Source organism: Trichoplusia ni, chromosome 2 (genome assembly GCF_003590095.1).
Source record: "Trichoplusia ni isolate ovarian cell line Hi5 chromosome 2, tn1, whole genome shotgun sequence".
NCBI lineage: Eukaryota > Metazoa > Arthropoda > Insecta > Lepidoptera > Noctuidae > Trichoplusia > Trichoplusia ni.
The window spans coordinates 20,824,058-20,849,689 of NC_039479.1; the positions used below are offsets into that span (position 1 = coordinate 20,824,058).

The 25,632-nt window shown below is 33.6% G+C and overlaps 1 protein-coding gene across 2 annotated transcripts in view; it reads left to right on the forward strand.

Moving 5' to 3' along the window:
• LOC113508595 overlaps nt 1–25,632 on the forward strand; it is a 49,307-nt gene that overhangs the window by 14,791 nt on the left and 8,884 nt on the right. Inside the window, exons 1-2 of one of the 2 annotated variants that reach the window (XM_026891718.1) lie at nt 11,359–11,724; nt 23,475–23,680. In XM_026891718.1, the coding sequence (XP_026747519.1) occupies nt 11,688–11,724; nt 23,475–23,680 (243 nt within the window). In that variant the 5' untranslated portion in view covers nt 11,359–11,687. Of the gene's footprint in view, nt 1–11,358; nt 11,725–23,474; nt 23,681–25,632 lie in introns of those variants that run through there. The other variant, XM_026891719.1, reaches the window with a different exon arrangement.

The following is a 25,632-nucleotide window of genomic DNA, read 5'->3' on the forward strand; positions in this document are numbered from 1 at the left end:
AAGGGACCACTTGGGACGGGTCAATATGCTCCGTACTATTGGCCTAACTGCGGTATGACTGTCTTGGTCATTAGAGTAATGTCGAAAACACAAACTTCCTACTCTTTGTAGAGAAATACATATAACAAAATTCCTAATTCATCTCTTTCTGAGTCATAAATAACTTGTTACAGTAAAAAATAATAAGGACAATGTAAACTTCAGTCTTCTATATCTCTTTTTTCCTTATGCTTTTTTTTCTATATAGCCTCACCAGATTCATTTCACATTGTGCTTCTAAAACGAGTCCCAAAATGGAACACGGCAAAAACTACTCCTGGATAAAACAAAAGCAAATCATTTACAATGAACAATTTCAAAACCGAAATAGTTGTGTCTGAAACATATATTATCAGCCAGGACATGTCTATTCTCATTCCACTTCTGTACCTACAATACTAGATCTGTCGCCGGCTTCAGTCCGCTGTTCCGTGCAATTTGGCTAGCCAAACGTACAACGTCAACAAGAACGTTTGTGTTGTATGACCTGTTATGTTGTGATTATGTTAGTGGGGTAAGGTAAATAGAAGCTGGTATATGTAGTTCTGCGTTCCTGGATATTGGATAAACTGTTGTTAGTTCAATAGGTGCATTGGCAAGTTTGCTAAGGTCGAATGTCTTGTTTTGGAGTACAACTTGTCAGTTACAATTGTAAAAATCGATTCAATGTTTGTATTTTATGGTTTGCAAAGGCATATGAGGAAAACTCCTTTTTTATTTATATAGCCTGTGTCAGATCCCACTGGGCAAAAGCTATTAATCTATAATGAAATTAGAATCTCCGAAAGTCATTTTAAATAACTTGATTGAATAAACCACTTTCTAACTTACCTGAGGATAAAATCTCTTTATTAAATTAAATTAAAATTAAAATACCTTTATTTTCAGGTATACACCCATATTTACACGAAATGACATACAAATACTCATACAGAAAAATAACAAAAAATATAAAACTAACAAACACATAAGACATATAAAACATTAAAAAATATAAGTCATACAAAGGTCTTACTTTTCTATTTAAATCCAGATCTTAAGCAACAAATCCAAAATCCAAAAATACAAGAAACGCTTCCATATTTAAATATCATTTTATAAACGCAATTAAGAGAAGCTCCATTACCCCACCCTCATAAGGAAATCAAATATGAAAAAACACGATTGGGAAATGAAAAAGAAGTCTTTATACGCGAAAAATATTAAATATCTGTCGTCGACGTGCGACGTCGTTGCGTGGCGTAGGGCTTCGAGAAGTAATCGGTGTCGATTATCACGTGATATCGGAAATCTGTCATGTTCACGTCGCTTCCGCAACATGTGTTTAAAAAGCGCGAGATACTAACTTGAGGTGTGTTTACACTTGTACGTGCTTTGTTGTCCTGGTAATAAAAATATATGAAAGATTCTAGTTGTGAAAATTACGGATGGTAATGATAAGGTACCTCAAGTTGTTTAATTAGTACTGTTTTATTAATAAACCTAGGCTGACTTCAATTTGGTTTGGGTTAGTTATATTTAAGATTAATATACATTATTAAATCAATCAGCAAATAAAGTAAACGAAAATTTATCGAAACCATTCAGGAGACCATCAATCAATATCCCAAAAATAATTGAAATGAAACAAGATGTGATCATGTTCAACATGATTTATTTCAAAAGCTTTGGAAAACAAGTTTCATAGTTTTATTTGCTTTCGTATACATTTCGCAAAGCGATACACCCAAAAAAACCTGTGTCCGACATTTATTTGACGAATCAAATTTAAAACAACTCTTATTTAAGCTTCCGAATTTTTTCGGCAGTACTGATATTTCGTGCCCAAATAAACAATGATTGGAGTTCAAAATTCGATGGCAATTTTATGTTATAAACTGAATATCACTTTAAATGGGAAACTGACAGACTTTTGGGAAAATCAATGAATAACATCCTTAATTCAAGGCACGCGCCTTTCTATATGACATGGAGCTGAGCGCTGATTAAATTTGAAACCATAAAAAATCATGAACGCCAAAACAAGGGTCTGTTAAACGGGTTGCGTGCTCATACATTGTTAAATAAATTTTACCTTTTACTCCGGTAAAGGTAAACATTTGGATCGTTGCATGTCCCCAAGCAGTATTTGGTTGAAGTTACCAATTCTAGATTGAAAGATATTTTTTATAGATTTTGTATTACGCAATAAGGTTTTTTATGTTTGCTTTCATGTAATTGTCTTTGTGGGAGTGGGTTTTTGATTAGTTGCTTTCTTATTTCATAGGTAATTCTTCGGGGTTCCCTTTTAAGAAACCAACAGAACCTTATTTCTGAGTATTCTTCCTCTGCCCTCCTTGTAACTGTACATTTTCATTTGGCATCATTTTTTACCGTATATAACACAAAAGTACATAAAATAACGATTTATATTTTGATTAGTTGGGTTCCTTTTGTACATATTTTTTTGCAAAAAAAAAGATCTCAAAAAGATCTCTTATCTAAAAATAAGCCTTTACTTTTATTTAGTTTATCTAACTAAATAAATCTAAAAATAAGACTTTTTTGTCAAAAAAAACTTTTGGAAAAAGTAGCGCAATAGATTTATAGGGATCCTCTTCTAGATACGAATATATCCGAATACGCTGTTTTATGCTGACTGTTTCCATATTTCCTGATTCCGGGTAATGTAAACCAATCTCACGGTTTGTACGAAATGTGCTTAAAAAGATGACTGAAAATTGAATAAAAATAAAATATTATTAAAACCAGGCACATAAGGCCTTAATGACTATCTTTGAATCAGTTCACATCTAGGCAGGTTTTTTATTTAAACTATGAATGTATACCAGCATAAAAACCTTCTTTAACACACCTGCAGACCAACCAACAAAATAAACATACAACATAAAAAATCAAAACAATTCAGCCGCAAAAAAAATATTTTCACAGAATGTTTTTGTTAGTATGGAAAAAAAACTAAAAAGTCCGCATATAAAACGCACGGCCCCGGTTTATGACGTCATCTGGTCGACTAAAAATAATTTATCGTGGAAACTCAACTCTGACTTTGCATTTACTGCCAACCAACTCGAATAAGCACCGCAGAATTCAAGATATACAACCTTATTCTAGCCATGAGGGTGAACCAGAAATATCTCTTTATCACTAAGAGAATTATTTATTTTATTTTCGTTGGTTTAAAACATAATGTAGTGCTATGCTGCAGTATGTTTCAATGTCCTTTAAAAAGAATAAGCTTTTTGTAGGATATGAAATAAATATTTATAACTCAACACCTAAGAATTGCTGTATCTACTGTTGCGTCAGTAGCTTTGTGTTTAACCTTATAAGATAAAAAATATATGTAAAAAAGAAAGAAGTATTTAAATATTAATGCAGATACCTCAAGACTAAAGTGATTCGAATGTTTACTTCATTAAACAAGTTCCCGTGATCACCTCCTCTGAAATATACCTATATCAGAATAGGGCTTCCGACATTAAGGATGCCGGGCACAACTTGCAAATAGAACTTGAGAACTGCTGTAAAGATGTACAGCGATCTGACGACGGGGGTATTCTGAGACGTGCGTCCCTGGCCTATTGTGGAGCAATCAGAATCACGGATGCAAGTTGAAACTTAGGGGTGTACCATTGTACTTGCTAGAATAAACTTGGACGCCATCGGACCTGAAACCACAAACGCGTCTCAAAATAAACACAATTTTGTTGTTGTTCTAGTTATTTTTGTTTCAAACGTGAATATTCCAAATGTTCCGCTTTAGGATTCATGAAAGCAATACTGCAGATTCCTTTTTTAGTGCAGTTAAATTTTTAATCTGGTTTGTTTGATTTGTTTAGTCGCGAAAACAAATACATTTGAATATTTAAAACCTAACTTTATCAGGACTTTCTCAAATTTCTCACATATCGTAATTATGGAAAACGTAAGTAATCAATTCAATCTAAACAGAAAATCAGTAAAAATATTATAAATCAAATGGGAAACACAAAGGCTCAGGAATCGTATTCAATAAATTTCTAAAGCACATTCAGAGTGGCATTTACAAACGATCACATTAGGCAAATTATAAAATCCCGAAATCCATGGATATAGAGAAAAATAATAAAATTGGGTCACTTCACTCCATTAACGTGCAGAAATCAATAACATAGGTAAGTACGCTGAAGCTTTCAGCCGACGACGTAATTGCTCTGAACGACACGACGAAGTTAAATCATAAGGTTAAAACGTGAAACATGTAGTCAAACCACGTATAGAGTTACACTAGTAACTAAAATAATTAGTTCTTACGCATTGCAAAAAAACATTTCCCCTTATCGAAGTCTGAGTTTTAAAACTGAATTTTTGTTAAGCTATACATTTACGATACACATACATTTTCAATCATTATTTACTTGTTTATCATTATATCGGTTTGAAACTAGTCACAAGTTCTTAAAAAAGTTTATTTCTTACATCATCTTCAGTGAACCTTCAGTAATATCCTATGTTGCGTGACACCCCTTAGCTAGAAGCCATTACCTTAAAAGTCATTGCTTTTCTCATGTGTAACCGTGAGAGCGGATATAAAGACTTTTTTTAATATCTTCCGTATAAGATGAGAACAATGAAGGTTTGGACAAAAAAGCAATGTCGTAATGATGTTTATTTGGTAAGCACTGAGTTTTGTTAGAAACTCAATATGAAGGCAAAAAGTTAACGATAAAATGACATATTTTATTAATTGACCGATATTACCCGAACTTCTGCTAAAACATCTTTTATTTCAGTGTTTTTGAATGTATATTAATCAAGAGTCATTTCAATCGTGTTTTATTTGGAAATCAGTTAAAGTGCCTATTTCATTTTAATGTATTAGACTTTAAAATTATTATTTTAAAATCAGGCAGGCGTGTCATCTGACCAAAAGATATGTTAAATAACAACAACGACAAAGTTATAATAAAAAATATTAATTTACTTATTTTTGTTTCTGTTGCCGAATGAATATCAATCAATATAGAACATCAAAGTTCTATCCATATAAATGATGGAAATCGTGAGCAATAGTAATCTGGAAAAGCTCAAATGAGGATTTGCTGTTTTTTTGTAAGTAAAGTTTAATACATAGCTTTTACCATCTGAAATATCGATACAAACAAACAAACAGGTAACGATGTAACAAATACAGCGCAATAACTATTTTCACATCACACAACTAAACACCACATGTCAATAAAAGTAAACAAATATTGTTCACATCACGAGCAAAACAATAAAAACAAAACGAAAAAATCAAATTAAAATAACATTCCAAGTACGCAAACAGGGAAGTTTGCAAAAAGGAATAAAACGTTGAAAATGTTACGCAAATATTTTTCTAACGTTTCGTACTGGGCAAAAATATATCGCACTAAAATAAAATATACGTAGCTTTTAGTTGCGGTTGAAAGGCCCGGAGAGACGCGTTGTGTTCGCGAATATGACGTGCAGTTGTGCAGTCGTGCACCAATTAAATGCGGCAATCGAAACATGATAGATTTCCTTTTTGATGTATAAACTGTTTTGCGATTAACAGAGGTCGTGTATTCAGCCTTGTACCAAGCGACAGGACAAATGGTGACAAAAATTGGAAATATTTTAAACATAGTATGCTGTTTTACCTACCAACTTCATTGCTGGATTACTAAGTAAAACCTATAAATCCTGGCACGCAAAAATGTTTTTTGAATTACCATATTACTAGTTAACTTCACTTTCTTTAAACAATGCAGGAAGAATTGGAATAATCAGCACATCTAAGACTTTATAAAAGTGTGTTTGAAATACCTTCAGAGGCCTACGGGAGGTATAAAACTCTAAAACCACAATTTAAAAAAATATTTCGATATCAATAAAATAATACAAGCTTACAACTTTCCCACATCTCAACAAATCATCATTGGCCTAGCCTTTTCCCAACTATGTTGGGGTCGGCTACCAGTCCAACCGGTTTCAGCTAAGTACCAGTGTTTTACAAGGAGCGACTGCCTATCTGACCTCCTTAACCCAGTTACCTGGGCAACACGATATCCCTTGGTTAGACTGGCTGTCAGACTTTTTCAAGCTTCTGACTACCTGTAACGACTGTCAAAGATGTAGGAATAACAGCCGGGACCCACAATTTAACGTGCCTTCCGAAACACGGAGGAACTCGTTATGACGAAGATGGTCACCCATCTACAGACCAACCGCGTCAAGCATAGCTTAACCTGTGATCGTATCACTTATGCGGTTATGGCTTAGCCACGAGCTCCACATCTCAACAAATGTCCCATCAAAATAACAAAGGCAAAATATGAATTTCGGATCGTATCACTTGAACACATATCCGTACTTACAAACAGGCCGGTTGTAATAAAAAAACAATTGAACGCAAACACAATCTTCCAAGTTAATCACAGTGTAGTTGCCCATCAAACAAAAGGTCGTGCCTACCGATATCACCCGTATGGATGCAAATGTTCCTGGAAAACTGTTCACACAGACATGTACCCTAAAACTGGGATGTGAAGACTTAAATTTGGTTGTCTCGTTGATAAAAAGGGACTGTTCTTATTTAACATGGATAGTTCATTTCTACAGATAGTTCAGTTCTAGGTTTAGGGTCGGCTAACAATTTTGTCTTATTACATTTCATTTGAGGAGATTGTGGCTAAGCTATAACCGCATAAGTGAATCGATCACTGGTTAAGCTACACTTGGTCCGTAGATGGGTGACCATTTTTGTAACAAAGAGTTCCTCCGTGTCTTTTAATTTCCTTCAAAAAGAGACGTTTCTTTACAAAAAAAACCTTTTTAATACTTTAAAAACAATCCCCCTTATCCCACGAGACATGTTCCTAAATTCTAATAAAAAATTTGGTGAATGTATGGCAAATAAGTATTTCAGAGGTTAGATGTAATGTTTTATGGGAAACCGATGCAAAAATACTATGAATGAGGTTGTATATGTAGCGACGTGTATTAATGTAGGAACTGTGTTCGATCCTGCAAAGAATAAAGTTACGACTGCGGGGAAGGAAATAATGTCTCTATATTTGAAATGGCAAATGGGATATTTATTACGTTTCACACATTCCTCTTGCATTTTTGTGGGTGTTGTAAATTTTGGTATGAAATATGGGTGGGATGAGGCTTATTATAATGCCATATTTCTTTTTTTCGGGAAGACGTTCCTGTGACATTGTGCCATCAAACATATTTCGATTCCCATCATTCTATGCAGATGGTTTGTAAGCTTGGTTCTAAAATTTTACTTCATTACATTAATACATGTTATGATAATCCTTCCCGTTAAAACAGGAATGACTTATTTAGAAACTGCTTTCTTACCCATTTTTAACACTAAACAATGATAATAAAACCACACTGCATGTTCTCAAAGAACAACAAATTTTGTGAATCAGAGCATAACATAACATACGGTGCTATCATATGCCTAACTGTGGGTATATCTGTACACTACCGAGCACAAAAACTAGGCAAACAAAGTTTTTGTTCTGGTTAATAAATGTGTGCAAAAACTGCACCACCCGTGGTCGCGTTTATTAAAAATATTTTTAGATTTTACTTTCGTATGCGAGTAAATTAATATTTGTTTCGGTATATCGTGTGTGTTTATTTTCCTTTGTTTGATTTTTATTGCAACCATTATATTAAATAAAATACTCTAAAAGTATAACTACTAAAAGAAACACATAAAAAAGATTATTTTGTTAGAATATTATTATGAATTGCTCTCGAATGACGTGGATCTCGATTTATAAAAAATAACTATTAGTAAACGAAACTTCAACACTTTACTTCCCAAAAAATAATTGAATTTTCAAAACATAATGTAGAATACCAAGCTTCATTACCGAGTATCAACACGAAAGTAACAAAAAATAATCATCACAAAATCCTCTCATTGAACAATAATATACACAAAAACATTTCACACTCAATTCGAACGCCATTTACAACTAAAACCACAACATTTAAACACTTTTATTGGATAACACATTTCAATTCCAATTTTATAAAATGGTTGTATGCGCGTCGCGTATAGCCGCTATCTGAACAGTTTCGAAGCAATATAACTTTTAACTTATATTGGCCTCAAGTGTATACCGTCACAGTGTTGTATGGCAGTACAGTGCAACGACCACGTATTGTAAAGAAAGCGTAACAAAACCGGTTCAAATTGAGTCTTGCAATTTGTTCTGTTGTTATCAATCGTTACTTTGGCAAATAGGACGCATGTTTATTTGTTTTTTAATACTGATTAGATATAGGCATTAAGTCCGCCATTGTACATTTAATGTATAGAAGTGTAAATAAATAAATAAATATAGTCAAGTCGTTAAGTTGCAGTAAATAAATACTTAGTAATTAATCACTTACTGGGAATGCGACTTTAAAAACAAATTAGTATTTATGTGTAATACGAGTCTAAAAGAGCTTTAATGTACCTACTTAAAGATCTTTAAAGTAATTGTTGCAATAGTTTTCCTAAACACTTTTTATAAATACTACTCCCACACTTTAATCCACGAAATTTAATCCCGGTTTCGCGGAGGGTTTCACAAACATTCTTGAAGATACCCAAACACAGGACAAGCAATCGTGGATCACTTTTCTCGTCTCGACTTTTTTCGTCAATCACTTGTGTCGCTTTCGCAGGAATCGAACTCACGTCGTTTCTTGTTATGACCTCAGCCGACAGTGCAGTCCGCATTTGATACACTAGAATATATCTTCTATACTTGTATTTATCAAAAATGACATCTGTCAAAACACGACAAATAAGTAGCTAAAATACTTGGTCACAAGAAAAACTTTAATCAAGAAAAGTGACGTTCAAGTCAAGAAACTTAAGTGTGAAAGAACTAAAATTTAAAACCGTACAATCATAAAGAAAGAATTTCGCAGACATCAACAACTAATAAACAAACGGGGGAGTTAAGTAGAAGTTCCTTCAAAACAATTGCTTATAAAACATCCAGTCGTCTATCTCGGAGTAAATTAAATATAAATGAGTCTTGGAGTTTCTCAGTTAAGGCCAAGAATTCTCATAGTTAAACTCGTATTAATTGTTGAGTACTTAGTTCTTGTGAAACTCTGTCGAGGTATCGTTTCACCTTCTATTACCAAGCGTTTTCGAGATAATAAATTGGAATTCCGGAATTATTTCTCTACTCTGCTTTGATGGGTTTGCGAAATATAAGGGGTGTTTCGTAACTAAACGGGTTTTAAGTGCAAATGGGATTTGTTAGTAGATTTTGTAATAATTTGTAGAATTATAGTAAAATTGATACTTTTGGTAATCCTTTAGTTCAAAAAAAGGCACGTATACTTTATTTAACAACTTAAACCTAACTAAAGTAAAATAAAATCACACATGACTTTTAACGTTAAATTTTAAGAAAAGATGTTCACCGTGATGTTCAAACAAATTAAAGCACGATTAGCCGGGGGGGCTACAAACATTCAAGACACATGCACAAAGACACCTTGACAAATATCTTCACATCACCTACAGTATTTTTGCAAGAACACTAGCCATTTTCGCAAGGATTCCAACAATCAGAAACAATATCCAGAAGTTAAATACAAACAACGAAACTCATACCATATATCTGTCCATAAACCCCAAAAACACAAGTTTTTTCGTGCGTCATATAAAAGCAATTACATTAAATAGTACAAATACGATAACCATTAAAGTCCGACACTACAATGATTTGATTCAATAACATCGCACCGGACGCTCGGCTCCCATAAATATTAATTAAATGCCTTTATGTTATTTACTGCGGGGACTATTGAACTGAGATTCCTTTTTCTCCTCGTTTATTAGATTTGGACGATTAACGATAAATGACATGATGCGGGGACTTTATTAGCTCGGGATTTGAGGTTAAGGATTACAGTTGGTTCTGGGATAGGTAAAGGTTCTGTGAAGAGATCAAACCTGCATGGTCAGGGATCTTCTTTTGAAGTGGGATTTGTAGCAAAATATCGTTTTTGCATGATATGGAACAAGTATATCGTAATGTTTTTGTTCTGCAGTTTATCAAAATCAGTAGGTACTGTAAGAAAATTCACGAAATCAGTAAGTATCAAGAAATAAAAAATAAAACCGGTAAACTACGAGTCGAACTCGCGACACTAAGGAACAACTCACACAGCATAGCATTTATGAAAATTACAACTGACTCGTTATAACGTTCACAAGAATACCAGGTGGCCTAGTGACGGACGGACGGCGTGTGCGGATCCCTAAAAAGCTTATAGGGATCCGTATCCAAAGATGAAGCTACCATTGCGCTGTTAAGATATCTCTATTGCAATCTTGATTCATATTCGATTCATATCACAGCGAAAGACGTGAAAATAGGTAAGTAAAAAAAACAACATGTCTGTCTCGTATTAGATTGAGCCTGCTATGTCTAACAAAAAAGCTCAAAGCTCGGTCCGTGTGTGTCGGCGTGACGTACCGGAAGCGGGCCGTGTGCGGACTTCCGGCCCGGTCGGCCGGAACGCCGCATTCCGATAGGGTGGCGTTATAAACTTGTCATTACCGGTTTTGATACTACTGCGTTTTTGAGATACCTTTGTAGACGTGGTGAGATAAAACAGGGGTGTTAGCTTTAGTGCTTTTTAACGTTAGGTTTTTTTAATGATTCCTGTACCAATAAATTGTTTTAATATCCAATTCACTGCTGCACTAGGATTATCAGTATTATTTTGTTATGTACAAATTATTTAAATTAAATCGTGTAACGTTTTGTTTTCTGGGGATAAAAAAAATGACTAACCCACGGTGAAGGCTCGGCATGGGTATTCGTCGGACTCAAAATATCCCAGGACACTTCAACTGCCAAAGCCAGGTTTTTTTTTATGTACTAGTACACTCTGCTGTCAATGCAGTAAAAAAATAGTAGAAAAGAAACTTTTACATAAGAATATGCTCAGAGTCTTGACCATATTTTTACTTTTTATCTTCCAAATATGTTAATAAACCTGTAACATTTATAAATTTTAAGTGATCCCTTTCTATTAATGGAATGACAATAAGAATACATAGGAATTGCATTTTAGAACATAGAGTCATTATTGTAACATTTTAAAAGTGCCTGGAAAACGGAACATTTGTAATAGAAACCACTGTTTTTTATAATAGTAGTAGTTTTTATAGGGTTTTTACCATAAGGCTAGAGCAATTTGAACTAAAATTTTGTATCAATATTTTAAAAAAATGTAGGTATATCAATATTTTCTTCATTCTGCACAAAATCGCAAGCGTAGTATCATCTTACGTATTATAATAAATTACCCAATAACTACACAATACTGAGTGCTTCCGATATGGTCGGCTTGCCACCGGACGCCAGTTGGTCGCGCCGGTTAGTTTCTAGCCCGGGTTCGAACCCCACACACGTTGGGAACGTGGTTTAAGTCGCTCACCCCGTGTTTCGAAACTTTGTAATATATTCGTTGTACGGAGCATAAATGTGTTAGTTTTTAAACTGTTGTTTTTCCGTTTATTTTTTTTAACGTTTTGTTTTTTTTTACGGACAGTGACGTAGTTTTTGGATGGATTTAGTAAAAATAAGTTTTTAATTCTGTTTGTTATAATGTGGTGTTTGCTGAAATTATCTATCGTTTTACACTGTAAGTTGTTATTGCTTGTTTTATTTATTTTTCTATTTGAATATAATTTTATTTACTTTCATATATTAATGGTATAATAGGAGAAACTGGAGCATGAGCAAAAAAAAATCTGATAATATTTTGACAACTTTTGATAAGGTTTTAATAAATATTTTTTGAGTAATTGTTTGTGCACATGTTTTAGCTCATATTTAAAATGAAAATGGCCAATTTATGTCGTCAAAAATCGAACAAAATTTAACAAAAACATATTGATTAATAGGTACTTTAAAGTTACATACATAATGTACATACTTAGTCTATGTAACCACCAGGTACGTAATATTTTGTTGCATCCATTGTTTATTTAGTTAGTACATATTACAGTTGACTGGACATGCGTGTTAACTGGTTCTATGCTAACTATCGATCAAATATGCCCTTTGTAATACTAGTACATGATAGAAGTCGATGAGTTTCCGGTTGCGTTTGTACTCGATTCGGTTTACAATCGATCGATTATTCGATTTTAGTTTCGTTCTTTAAGTGCATGTAGAACAGAGCATTGATCATAATTGTTTTTTTTTGAAACCCTATTCGATACTGCTGTCTGTTCGTACGTCTGTCACCAGGCTATATCTCGTGAATCGTAATGACGAGACAATTGTTTTTTTTTTCATTTATAACAACAAATAATAAAGTCGGTATCAAGGTTAAGCAACGTTGGTAAGGTCATAAGTGTAATTTTTGCCCAATTTATTATTTCAAATTTGTTTCTCTTCTGACTTTTTGTATGGGACTTTCAGAGCCATCAGTTCACTCGAACTTAAAAACTTTCCTATTATTAGGGTACAGCTTATTTTTTCCTTTTTAAAACTATACGACAGAAAATAAAACAATATCCTAACAATAATATCAATCTCATTTTTAACAAAAATGCACTAACCATCCAACAATACACGAACTATATTTTTTACAATAATAATTAACCCATAATTAAACAGTCAATTAAACTGAATTACGTAATCAACCACGGCTGTTAACCAGCTAGGATGCACCACAATAGTTCAAAGCGAGCTGACCCGTAATGTATCGATCCGTTGTCAACGCCCGATCGACATTCGGTACTCAGAAGCAATTGCATTTAATCTTCAGTTTCACCTTTGTATGTAACAAACGTGATACCTAGTAACCTAGCAGTAACATTAAACAAAAGATGGCTGTGATAGTAGGAGCGAGACAACACTAGTAATGTAGAGCGGCATCTTTTTCCCACATCTGCGTTAGTTTTAGTCTAAGAGCTGGCGGTAGGAGTCTTGACGTTTGAAATGATCCTTCTCAGATAGTTCAACATCGATTGGGGTGGATTAATTCGTTGTGGTTCAGAGATTGAAGTCTATCAGAACGGTGTAGGTAGAGTTGATTACCGGCTTGCTTGTTCGCTTGATAGTGAAGTGTTTGGTTATAATGGGGAATATCTTCGTGTCTTAGAATCCTGTCAAGTTTATTAATATAATATAAGGAAAGGGTTTTTCAGTACTTAATTTAGCTATAAAACTTCTGCTGACATTTTCAAATATCTCTGTAAAAATGGCAACGGTAATGTTTAAAATCATCAACTTAAAAAAACAGTTTACAAAAGAGTTTTTATTCAAACGGCTGTCAACCTAAAAAGAGAATAAAAAATCAAGGAAAACAATTGAACAAATAAAGTTCTAACGAGTGTAAGTAACATTCCTTGGTATCGAAGCGATATAAAATTCAAATTGAGAACGATATAGGAAGCGTCAATTATCGAATGAATTATTCACAAGTGCAACGATATTAGTGTCGTGCGCGCTCATAATGTCGCTGTCGTCATAATGTTACCAGTGTTAAATATTTTATTAGTGTTGTGATGATTTACGAGTATTACGAGTCATTATCTTTTTTTTTAAGGTACTAGAGTTATGATTCATTGTAGTTTTTTTTCCTCATAGAAATTAATGTAATTATTTAATTTAAATTTAATATTCTAAAAAGAAAACTGTTTGTAGGTAGCTGACAGTTAATTCGTTCAGGATTCGGAAAACATCTTATCTTTCCGTTTCCTTATACAATTTAATTTAAATATCTTCTAAATTTCACGAGGTAATTTAAGAGGGCCTAATATACAAGAATGCAGACAAATCCAGGAAGGGCCCCGCATTAATTTATTCATTCGGTTCGCAATCAAGGCTTGGCAGTTGCGTGAATTACGATTAAGATGTTGACTTACCGAAAAATTCACTTACTCTCGGATACCAGGGGTCCTACCACCATGTCTTAAAGTAAAACTGTTGCGGAAGTAGAAGCGAGATAGCGCTACTCGATGTACACCGGTGTCTCGCTCTCACCGATGTAACAGTTTTGCTTCAAAGAGGTCGTAGTAGGCCCCAAGGTCGCAGTGAGTGCTACAGGTGGAATTCTAAATAATTGAATTTCAAATACCGAACGCTTCTCGATCTTTGGACCGTGTAAGTGTTGCCTACAATGATAAATCATTGTCACCGATTTTGACGGTGACATGAATTCTGTGTTGCCATATAATTTTGGTAGGAATGTTGATAACATTAGGTTTTTATTTATTTTAAATGAATTACTTTTTTTACTGTATTGTTCATTCGCAAAGCAATAAATTTGTGTGAGTCAGATACATTTCAAGGCGAGAGATAATTAAGCAGATAAAACAAAAACCAGTAATAATTCTTTGTATCTGTAAAATTCAGAATAAATACTACGCTATAGATAGCACCGGTTTCCTGCTATCTGAGCTAATAGTATATGCATTGAAAATACAATAGTTATTTTTAATATCTATATAAACAAATCGACAATCTAGTTTTCATTTTTTAAATTAAACTAAAAGCATAACGAATAAACTCGGACAATTTAAACAAACGCCCGTCCCTTCGCGGATAAATCTCAGCGAGTCAAAGGCGGGGAAGAAATTTAATTGTTTCAGAATTCTACTCATTCCAACTGTGGAATAAACTTTAACATTAATGGAGTTTTACATTAACGTCATGTCGCGTGCGGCAGATGCCTTGAGCTCAGCCCGGTTGACTGCATACCACATAGAAAACACATCAGAAGGAAAATGAATCCCGCACAAAGATGTGCTGTAAAAATACTGTTTTGCGCAGTAAGGATTGCATCTTATTTGTAAATGATTTTTTCTAATTGCTTTTAGATTTTAATAAGGACTGTACCTCGAGGTTTTATTTTTAAGTTTACCTTCAAGCCAAAACTAGCTTCAAAAATGGAAAATCCTAAATGTAAGGAGATGATAATTAAATAAAAAATATCATAGTGACCAAATTGAGAACCTTCTTCTTTATTTAAATCAGAGCGTATATTGGAGTAAGTATTATATTTCTCACATAATAATGAAGAAAATTTAAACTTAATTCCAACTGGTAGTTTATGATGCAATGTAAACTTCTCTTTCTGTTTTTAATTGTATATTGTAATGCTTACTCGAACAATACACACCTCGCTTTTAAATACCGCCGGTAATTAATGTACTGGCTCGTTTAGTCCGGAATTTAATGACGATTGCTTTTTATTTTCCTTGTTAAGTGATATTTCATCACTTTTGTACGAGCTATATATGAAAATTTCGAGAATTGTCGTGTATTTACGGAAGCTAAATAGTTTTTAGAGCGTGAAGACTTGTGCGATGTTTTTTAGTAAAACGATGCGTCAGAGACTATCTTATGTAAGAACACTTGCTTGGTATATTGTTTTTCTTGGCATAAGAAGGTATATATAAGGTACTGGGTTTAAATACGCATATAATATTCACAGGTTTTGATAACGATTCCGTTTTGCCATCAGATCTTAAATAAAACTTTTTAGAATGATTCGAAAAAAATGAAATCCGTGGGTATTAATTAGAACCATGAGTTGCATGATTGGACTACATGCTCCGGTATTTCAGTGATTTCACAATAACAGTAAGCTTGTCTATGAAGTAAACTTTTTTAGATATTGCGTATTGACTAGTCTACGCAACTACATATTTATTATTTATAGATTTCTTAACGTTTAGGACGAAGGAAAACCTGAAAAACCAATAAGAAGAAAGTTCAAAGCATTTGTTTTTTTATTTAATTTCTCGATCCTTAGGAAATCATCGGTAGCAAAAGACAGAAAATGTGAATTTGTTACTTTGTTTCACTTGCACGCCTTAATCAACCGCGCCTAAAAAGTATTTAATTACAAGACAACTGCATTTTCATTAACATTTCATTAAGTATATTTCATCTCAATATTCTCACTGAAACGAGAAAAACCGCGGCACGATGCTGGTAAAAATATATTGATCAAAATTCAAACATTTGATTATAAACTTTTCGGTTGAAGCCCAAATCACGTGTTATTGAAAACGACTGCTATACCCAAACAAAGTTTTGATTGTGTTACGGGACCATTGTTAAACTAGGACTAACTTTTGATTGAGCTCCAATTAAAAAAATTGAACGTCGGATACGACACAAAAAACGCCACTCAAAATTGCCAAAGTTATGTCTGTTTGAATGAATAAAAAAAATGTGAGCACTAGTTGACGTGAAAAGGATTTGTAGCGTCATAAATAATTAACATCTTTCAAAATATGATTGGATATGTTTGAAGTATAAATATGAGCTAAATACTTTACTATAGTAGTAGTAAAAATCAGGCTGGATTCACTTTTCCAAATATAATTTACACAAAGAATAGTTTGTTTCTGACTAAGCCAAAAGCCTAATTATAACCTTTGTATTATGCCCTTACCTCCTCCAAAGCATACCTAGACAAAACAAACTCGACCTGTCCATTGGATATCAAAAAATGAAAACAAAAGAAAACTTTTATTAACAAGTATTTGAAAAGTATAAAACTTATAAATATTTCGTGGAACTCAACCTCATCAGTTATTAAGGGCACAGAGAACCAACTTTTGAACATACAATCAACCTCAAATATATCAAAAAGGAGTCACGATATTCAACCTTATTGGTAGAAGATAAGGGTTTTATTAATGTGAAGGTGACAGTTATGTGTGGTGGAGTGTACGAACTGAGATTGACGTTGAAACATTGTCACGTGTTATGCAAATCATGGCGGATAAGTTACTCGGAGTTCGTCACCCGCCTTTTGGGACTTACTTTGGTAGGGTAACCAAATATTAGCGTAGAATGTTATAAATCACTCACATGTTGACTATATAATATATTTACTTTATAATTATTTAAATGAATTGAAAGCAAGGCTGTGAAATCAACATTCTTGAGAAAATAAATATGCTATAGGTATTATTCAAATAAACTTATATAACTACAAAAAATGTATCTTTATAACTACATAGACAATAGTTTTCCACTAGCTCTAAAACATTTCTTATTCGCAAAAATGTTCATTAGAAAAACTCTAAAAGTTACGACGAACATTATACATATTATTTTAATGGAAGATGCTTTTGCATTATTAATAAGGTAGAATACTTAAAGTTGTATCGTGTTATTTAGCTGCTAATGTAAAACCGCAAACGGAATATCTAAGAAATATACAAAGTATAGTCTCCGCAATGTATGAGAAAGTTTTAACTCGGAGGCTTTAAAAATTCAAAGGCAAAACTGACATTGGAGTGTCGAACCCCTATTAACATTGAGCAAGTCACTTTTGTAATGTTTCACATCGAGAAACTGCATATTATTCTTTATAACCTAAGTGTGAAAGTAAGATAGTTGTATATGGCCCTACACCGTAAAGATCGGCGTCTCTTTTCGATAGCATTATCAGTTTCTGACTATTTTTCGTCTCGATACTACTTTGGAACCATCTTCATATGATTTGGTTTTATAAGCGGATCAACAAAAAGGTTTGAATTCTAAATGTTCCGTATTTAAAAGGTCGTATGTATTTCATTCACTGTACAAGTTTAACTTCATAGAGCTGTATGTTAAAAAAATTGTAATGTGTATTTTTAACAGAGAAAACGTTTCATTTCATGTATAATTAAAATCCCATTTGAATTCCCTGTGGTGACTTTGTGTGATGACTTTTTCTAATTACTGCTTAAAAATCATTAAAAAATAGACATAGATACTCGGTGTATCAAATTTTAAACACCGCGAGCATTATACAATATCTAATTAAAATTCGAACTTCTTGTCTATAGTTAACAAGAGGCATTTTTAACATCAGAAAAATCTAACCTAACTTACACCAAACGCAATAACGAGCTAAACAAATGAATACTGAACATAAATCAAAGCTGACCTTTAAAACAACCACCTAGACGTAAAATACAATAGAAGACAAGTTTCTACGAGTTTCTTCCTACATTTTATTTTAAGAAAAAGAGGCGTGTGCACAAGACCGGGAATCCTGTGTTTTTTATCAAACACCTTTGTCCTTAAGTAACTGGCAGACCGTGAACACATGTCTTAGTCGCGTGCCGTACGCGAGCCGCTTTTTTTGTTAAACAATCCAGAAAAAACAAGGAGCTTGGGGTCATTGCGATCAAATTAAATTCTTCATGGTGGTGAGCATAGTTTTATGAGTATAAAAGTGATTAACTTTGTGGAGATATTATCACAATTTCAAAATGTAAAATCGAGGTTTTAAGGATGCTCTTCGGAGATTTATGATGAAATTCTCAATATTAAAATGAGGACTATACAAAAGAGGTAGTTGTTACTTACTATGTCTCACAAGTAAATATCTGAGTGCAATTAAAAAATCACAGGGTTATTTGAAAATAATAGTGGAAGTTGGAGTTTCTATACACTTTTTAAATTACGAATAATACTCAGTCACATACCGTATTCCTACAAATCGAATTTGCCAAATAAATTCTCAATCATACCTAGCTTTTTAAACCCCTTTTATGAAGTACTAACAAATCCACTCAAGTTTTTTTCATCTTATTCAACCATGATGTACAATGAACATTACACATTGTATCGTTACCCAGCTGTTTGCCAACCGCAGAATGCACCACATCCGAACAGTCTCCGGAAGAGATGGCGTTGTGAGGCTTCCAGTGCCGTCACCTTCACCTTACGTCTGCAAACACATGCCTTCACTGGACTAAGAGTATTTTTGATGTTGGAGTTATATGGTATCAATATTGTTTTATTATTTTAAGAAAGATTATACAAAATTTGCCACTGTTGTCGTGATGTTCCTACACAACAGCTAAGATAATTCTAAACCTAAAGATATTTTGGTAAGAAATCAAGTTTAAATTTGAGTCAACTGCTTGTCGACACGTCGCACGCTGTTTATTTGGCTTGTGACCACAAAGACTCGGCTATCCGAACAGTCGAGGAAGTTCTAATTTTATAAATTTTCTTGATTAATACACTCCTAATACTGGATATTACCCATATTAAATGGATACAAAAGAGCAAACTTGATTCAAACAATACTACAATGAGTTTTGCACAATACAAATTACCACACGTCTTTGGACTTAATTCGCGACTGTATTTCCTCTTTCTATTCGCCGAATATACGAGCATAGCTAATGACATCCTAAGGCTTATTATATGCAGATACACATCCGTTGACGAAGGAAGTCCTAATTCTTTCCTTTAGAGGCTCCCAGTATTGAGTGAATGTGTTTTGAATGTTTTCGTTTTGATACACGCTTAATACTCAGTGGTCTTCCTGATTCTTGACTGGGAACGTCATCTTACGATTGTCATTATATTTTGTTTTGTTCCAGCTTTCTATGTTACTACGTTGAGACAGTTATATCGACCATAATAATCTTTCTACGAGAAAATTATAAATTTTTACAAATTATGTTATAGCTGTTGTTTACGAAATTGGGCCTATTTCATCGATATTAGTCCAGCCGTTTGTGACATGACACATACTCATATGTATACCAAACAGTACATATTGTGAACTAGACCCAGTCATATATTATCGCATTTATGATAATAATGTGATTTGTCTAAAGGAGAAGATCATTCTTACATGATGTTCAAATCAAACGCAACTGTTTTTTCTTAAAGTTGTTTGCAATACATTTCAGCAAGGCTACCTAAGACAACACATCTAAACATACAATACAATGGCCAGAACACGCATGCAGCACACATCTCGAAACGCGCGATACTTAAAATGTCTTAAAATTACACCAGTTGCTAACAAAGCATAAAAACTCAAGACAATGGCCAAAGAACAATACCAGCGCCAACAGTTACCCACTATCGCTACTATCAGCGGTTAATAGACTGCGCACGAGTCGGTCACACTTCATGATTCCGATACAGATGTTCTATACCCATCCCGCTCACTCTTATACTCAAACTAGGGGTCCAATATCCCTGTCTCCTTCTTGACATGTGATTAACGCGAGACCACATGCCGGAAGGTGCGTATTTAAATATTCACGATGGATGAATTAATTCGAATTATAAAACGGATCTTCGCTTTAATAGGGACGTTGTGTAAAATTATAGGTACATTATTGCTATTTATATAATGTTAACGACACAATTATTTTTGTTATTATTGATTGCGAATGCTATGATTATTAATTGCAAACTGTTACTAATTGTTAATGTAAAAGTGATTAAGTTCAAAAATAAACAGTTTGTTGATATTACATTGGTTTATATCATTATTAATGTCTGTTTTATTTAACAGTAAGTTAAAAATTAATCATGTTTTTGATATAAACGTAAAAAAACATCACATACGTTACTTACCCTTACACAGCGGAAATTGACGAAATTTGCCGCGAAGATGAGTATAGTCTAGAATAACGCACAAGTACTTTAAAGTCGACTTAAATTAAAAACGAAACTTTACTTTTGCTTCATAACCGCGAGACAGGCATTTAACATAGGTACATTTTAAGCAAACAATTTTTTTTATATTTTTGTGGTAGCCCTTTAATAGTTCATTTATTTTTTGATACAGACCCACTGCAGTAAAAATCCTCCCTTCGATTTTTCCACTACCTTCTAAACATACCTACACCTTTATTCCACTTTATGCTGTCTTTCTAACACATCAACATTTTTATTTTCAAGTCATAGCATAAACTGTACTAACATACCTAGTTGCGCACCGTGACGGGGGTGGCCAGCGAAGCGATGCGCAAGAGCAACGGCCTGTGCAATACCTGCTGAGGCTTTCTTGCAAAACATGTATTTGTTTGCTGTTATTATAGTCTGAATTATTATGGTAGGGTTTATGGTGTACTCGTTTCCACATATGGTCTTATTGGTGGGGTGTTTCTTCCATTGTTATTGTTGTTACTTCACCTCAGGCATGTCTTTGCTTCTATTCTAGAGTATTTTTGAAACGGTGCTCTAACGTAATTTTTCCGTCGACTTGACAAGTTCTTGCTATTCTACCATTCATTGACTATGACATGTGATATTGATTATATTATTTAACTCATATTGTTTAATTTAAATTACGAATTTATTATTGGTCCTATTACGTACACTTCAGAACAATTCACTTGTAAAAAAAAACAAACGAGCAAAGACAGAATCGAACTTCCCGATTTGTATCTCGGAAGCAAGAAGCATATTAAACCATTTCGTGAAGTTAAAACTTCAATATAGGAAAGAGTATTAGTATTCCTCTGGAGTACCCATTGACATCGCTTTCTAAGAATACAAAATTTCGTCCGCTTAGTATTGGAAATAGAATTTAAACCTTTGAATTCGAGTCTCGATATCGGTGCTTAAAGACGTCATAATTTAATGTCAGTATGGCGTTGTGCCAACACCGCCCGGTATATTGCCACTTATATTGCAATTTACTCATTCTTAGCTCGAAATCTGTTGTCCGAGGTGCTGACTTGGCACTTTCTGTATCGTAGCCCTTCATGGTAAATGAAAGACGTTTCTTGAGTACAAATGGTTTTTTTATGTTTCTGCCTAAAACATATTTAGATCAATCATCATTTGAGGTGATTAAATAGTTCAAATGATCTCGTGTGCGTCGGACAAAAAACGAGATATTATAGACGCAGTCCACATCTTACACTTTTTGATAAAGTGACAGACATGCTAATATATACGGAAAAAAACATGTCCGGACCCTTACTAAAATAAAACCGGTCAAACTCCTAGGGAACTCCTAGGGATCCGTACAAATACACTATAGAAAGAAAACATGACTTAAGCAATCGTTGTTTAACCTACATCTTTATTTCTGTTATAGCGGCAACAAAAACCACTATCTATAGTTAGCAATCGGTTGAAGTAGGTATCGGCATGGTAACGGACAGATAGTCAGACAGACATAAGTGCCTCAGTAATAGGGGTCCGTTTTTACCATTTGGATAAAGAACCCTAAAATAATGTTCAACGTTGTCGAATCCGGACTGACCACCACAAAATAAGAATAATAAAAAAATCCTTTGACATTTCCCTCTCGCATCAAACGTATATTTTTAATTCCCTTTGTGGACGCAAATATACTGAAGATAGTGTAATGAGTCCGTCTGCTCACAATGGTACTATTGTCACGGTTGCTAACTCAGATAATGTGGAGCCGGTGAATGCAATATGGTGAGGGCAGACGGTAACTTTCTGTGATATGCACACTCCAATGAACTGACGACTTGTTTTAATAAAACTGTGTGTTTGTCGTAATAGAAAAAAGAAATGAATAGCGTTTGATAAACCAAGTGTTCAAAAGGAGGGACAATAGTTCGCAAAGTTACATTTTAAGACTGAGTAATGTTTAAAAGCATTTTCAAATCAAAGTCCCGAAATTAAGTAACAAATTAGTTGAACCTTAATAAATTAATTTTCCAACTCCGTAAAATTTCGTTAATATAGAGCAGAAACAAATGGTTTCCAATAATAACAACACTGAAATATTTGAAGTAAAAAGAGGCGAGGAGCTCAAAGGCATCCCCGGAATTGATAGGAAACCACGAAACAATATTCCGGTGGATTCCTCCGTCGATAATATGATGTTTCCGCTAGAACGGCAGCCTAATGCGTTCTCCCGGAATCCCTTCAATTTTGTGCCAGATTATTTTGGGTAAAAATAAAAATCTTTTATACAAATGTCTACGGAACAGATTTCCGTTTACTTTGTTTTCAAGCTTGAAGTGTCAAAGTAGGAATATTAAATAGCATGAAACATGTAAAGCGGATTAAAAATATTTGTGACTTCGAATACTTTGAAAATCAACAAATAAGATACGTGGCATGTGGATATATACTCGTTACGTGGAATAAATAAAATAAGAGTTGAAAGATCAAAGAATATTTTTATTGGATGTATTGATACCGCTAAAAGTTAACTTGGAACATGACAGGTGCCTACCGATCATCCGAACCAATTGGCTAGGTATTTATAAAACCCAGCGGGCTTGACCACTGACGCGCGAAGGTCCCTGGGGTGCTGCGGCAAACTCTCCCGTTAATATTGATTTTGCCAATACCACGGAATGTTTTAATTTTTTGTCCTGCCTCATCGGAATTTTAGCCATCCGGGACACAATCCAGTTATCATGTTTCGTAGCTTGTCGAGATAAATTGGCTTTATTTTTTCGAAAAATATATTTGATGAAAAATGAACCAGCATCAAGAGTTTGATGTAAAATATTTGGAAACATTCCTACACGCTGAAACTAATTGGTTACTCGAATTGGAAATGTCAACAAGTTATTGTTCTGAGTTTTGTTTGTTGTCCTGTTTGTAAAATAAAACATTAATTAACTAAAATTGTTTTTTGGAAATGGAAGATAATCTAGAAAATCATTGTTTCAGGCGTTCATTCAGTTCGCATAGTCAACATTCGAGTCCCGGACGTGATTCAATACGGAACCAAGGACTCTATTACACTGGACTGTGATTTCGTGACCAATAATGTCACTGGTCTAGTAGTGAAGTGGTTTTACATGGACAAGACACAGCCAGTTTACCAATGGATTCCACCGCAAAAACCGCAAGCATTAGGAATACTTCGAGATAAGGTAAGACGGTAAAAATATAAGTATAATGTTACTAAGTGTAATAACAAATAATCCAGAATGGAAACCCAATTTTCCTAGCCCAAATAATTTAAACTTATTTCAAATAAACACTCGTCTTATTATAATAACTTTCGTTAGACCGATACATAATTAGTAATTTAAAAACGATTTACTAACGCGTATATATATAACGCGTATATATCGTACAGAAATAAAAAAGTTATATTATGTGGTGACTTTAATATAAACAGACTTGAGAAAAACAACATATCCAGACAATTTGAACAATTACTATCAAGCTTTAATCTAACATTGACAATAAATCAACCTACAAGACTAAATAGCATGACTTGTATTGATAATATAGCACATAATATTAGAGGCTCAAAAACAAAAGTAGTGGAACTTTCACTCTCTGACCATACAGCACAATTATTGACTTGCCCAGTAAAGAAAAGTTACTACATCACACACTGGTATAAAAATAAACGTGACTATTCCGAAGAAAATATATTAAAATTTGTAAATTGTATTAAAAATCTCAGCTTTTCCGAATGCTACACTAGTGATGACCCTGAAAAAAACTTTGATACTTTTTATAGTTTATTTTGTCTTTTCTATGACTTATGTTTCCCAGATACATGTGTGAAAATACCAATTTCCAAGAAGCCTGCATGGTTAAGTAAGGGTATAAAAATATGCTCGAAACGAAAACGCCAATTATTGTGGAAGTATAGGTTGACGTCAAATCCTAATGATAAAACAAAATTTAAAAACTTTTCAAAAAGATTTAGAATTATAATTAAAAAAACACAAAAGGCTCAAAACAGTTATTATATTAATTCAGCTACAAACAAGGGAAAGGCAATGTGGAAGATCATAAATAATAATAAAATGGTAACTCCAAAAGAAAATATTACACAAATAAAAGTAAAAGATCAACTAGTTACAAATCCTAAGGAAATAGCACAATTATTCAACAACTACTTCATTGATGAAATACAGTCTACTTCAACCTCTAGCGGCTCAGTTACAAAAACGTACAATACAAATTCAAATTCTATTTTTTTAAAGCCAACCAATCCACATGAAATAGATCAAATTATAAAAGGATTAAACAACACGAATAGTACAGGGTATGACAACATAAATACGAACATTATAAAACGAGTGTCTAGTCACATAGCTCCAGTAATTAGTAACATTATCAATCAGTGTCTAGAACGAGGTGTTTTTCCTTCAAAATTGAAAATTACGATCGTAAATCCATTATTTAAAAAAGAAGATAGAGAGGATATGCGTTTTTACAGACCGATTGCGTTAATACCAGTGATGGCAAAAATTTTCGAAAAGGTTATATATAATAATTTATATAATTTCTTTGAACTCAATAACTTATTTACTAATGAACAATTTGGCTTTCGTAAAGGAAGATCCACCAGTGATGCTCTTTTTAATTTTCTTAAGAAAGTAATGACTGGATTGGATAGCAAGCAACAAATAACCGCTATTTTTATGGATATGACTAAGGCTTTTGACCATGTTGACCATAATATCCTACTTAACAAATTAGAGAAATATGGGATAAGAGGGAATGCGTTGGAACTTATTAAGTCGTACTTAAGTGATCGTTTTCAAATAACACGAATAACGAAAATAGAAATAGACACAAAATTCGAACGCATATATATGTCGGACCCTAAACTTGTAAAATTTGGCGTTCCCCAAGGAAGTATCCTTGGGCCTCTTTTATTCGTTATATATATCAATGACCTACCAAGGTCTATAGACCAGGACATGATATTGTTTGCGGACGATAGCACGGCCATTTTTGCAGATACCGGTCAAGAAAATTTTGAAGCTCAGGTTAATAAATCTCTCGAAGATATTATAAACTGGCTAATAATTAATAATTTAAAAATAAATATTGATAAAACAAACTATATGTCCTT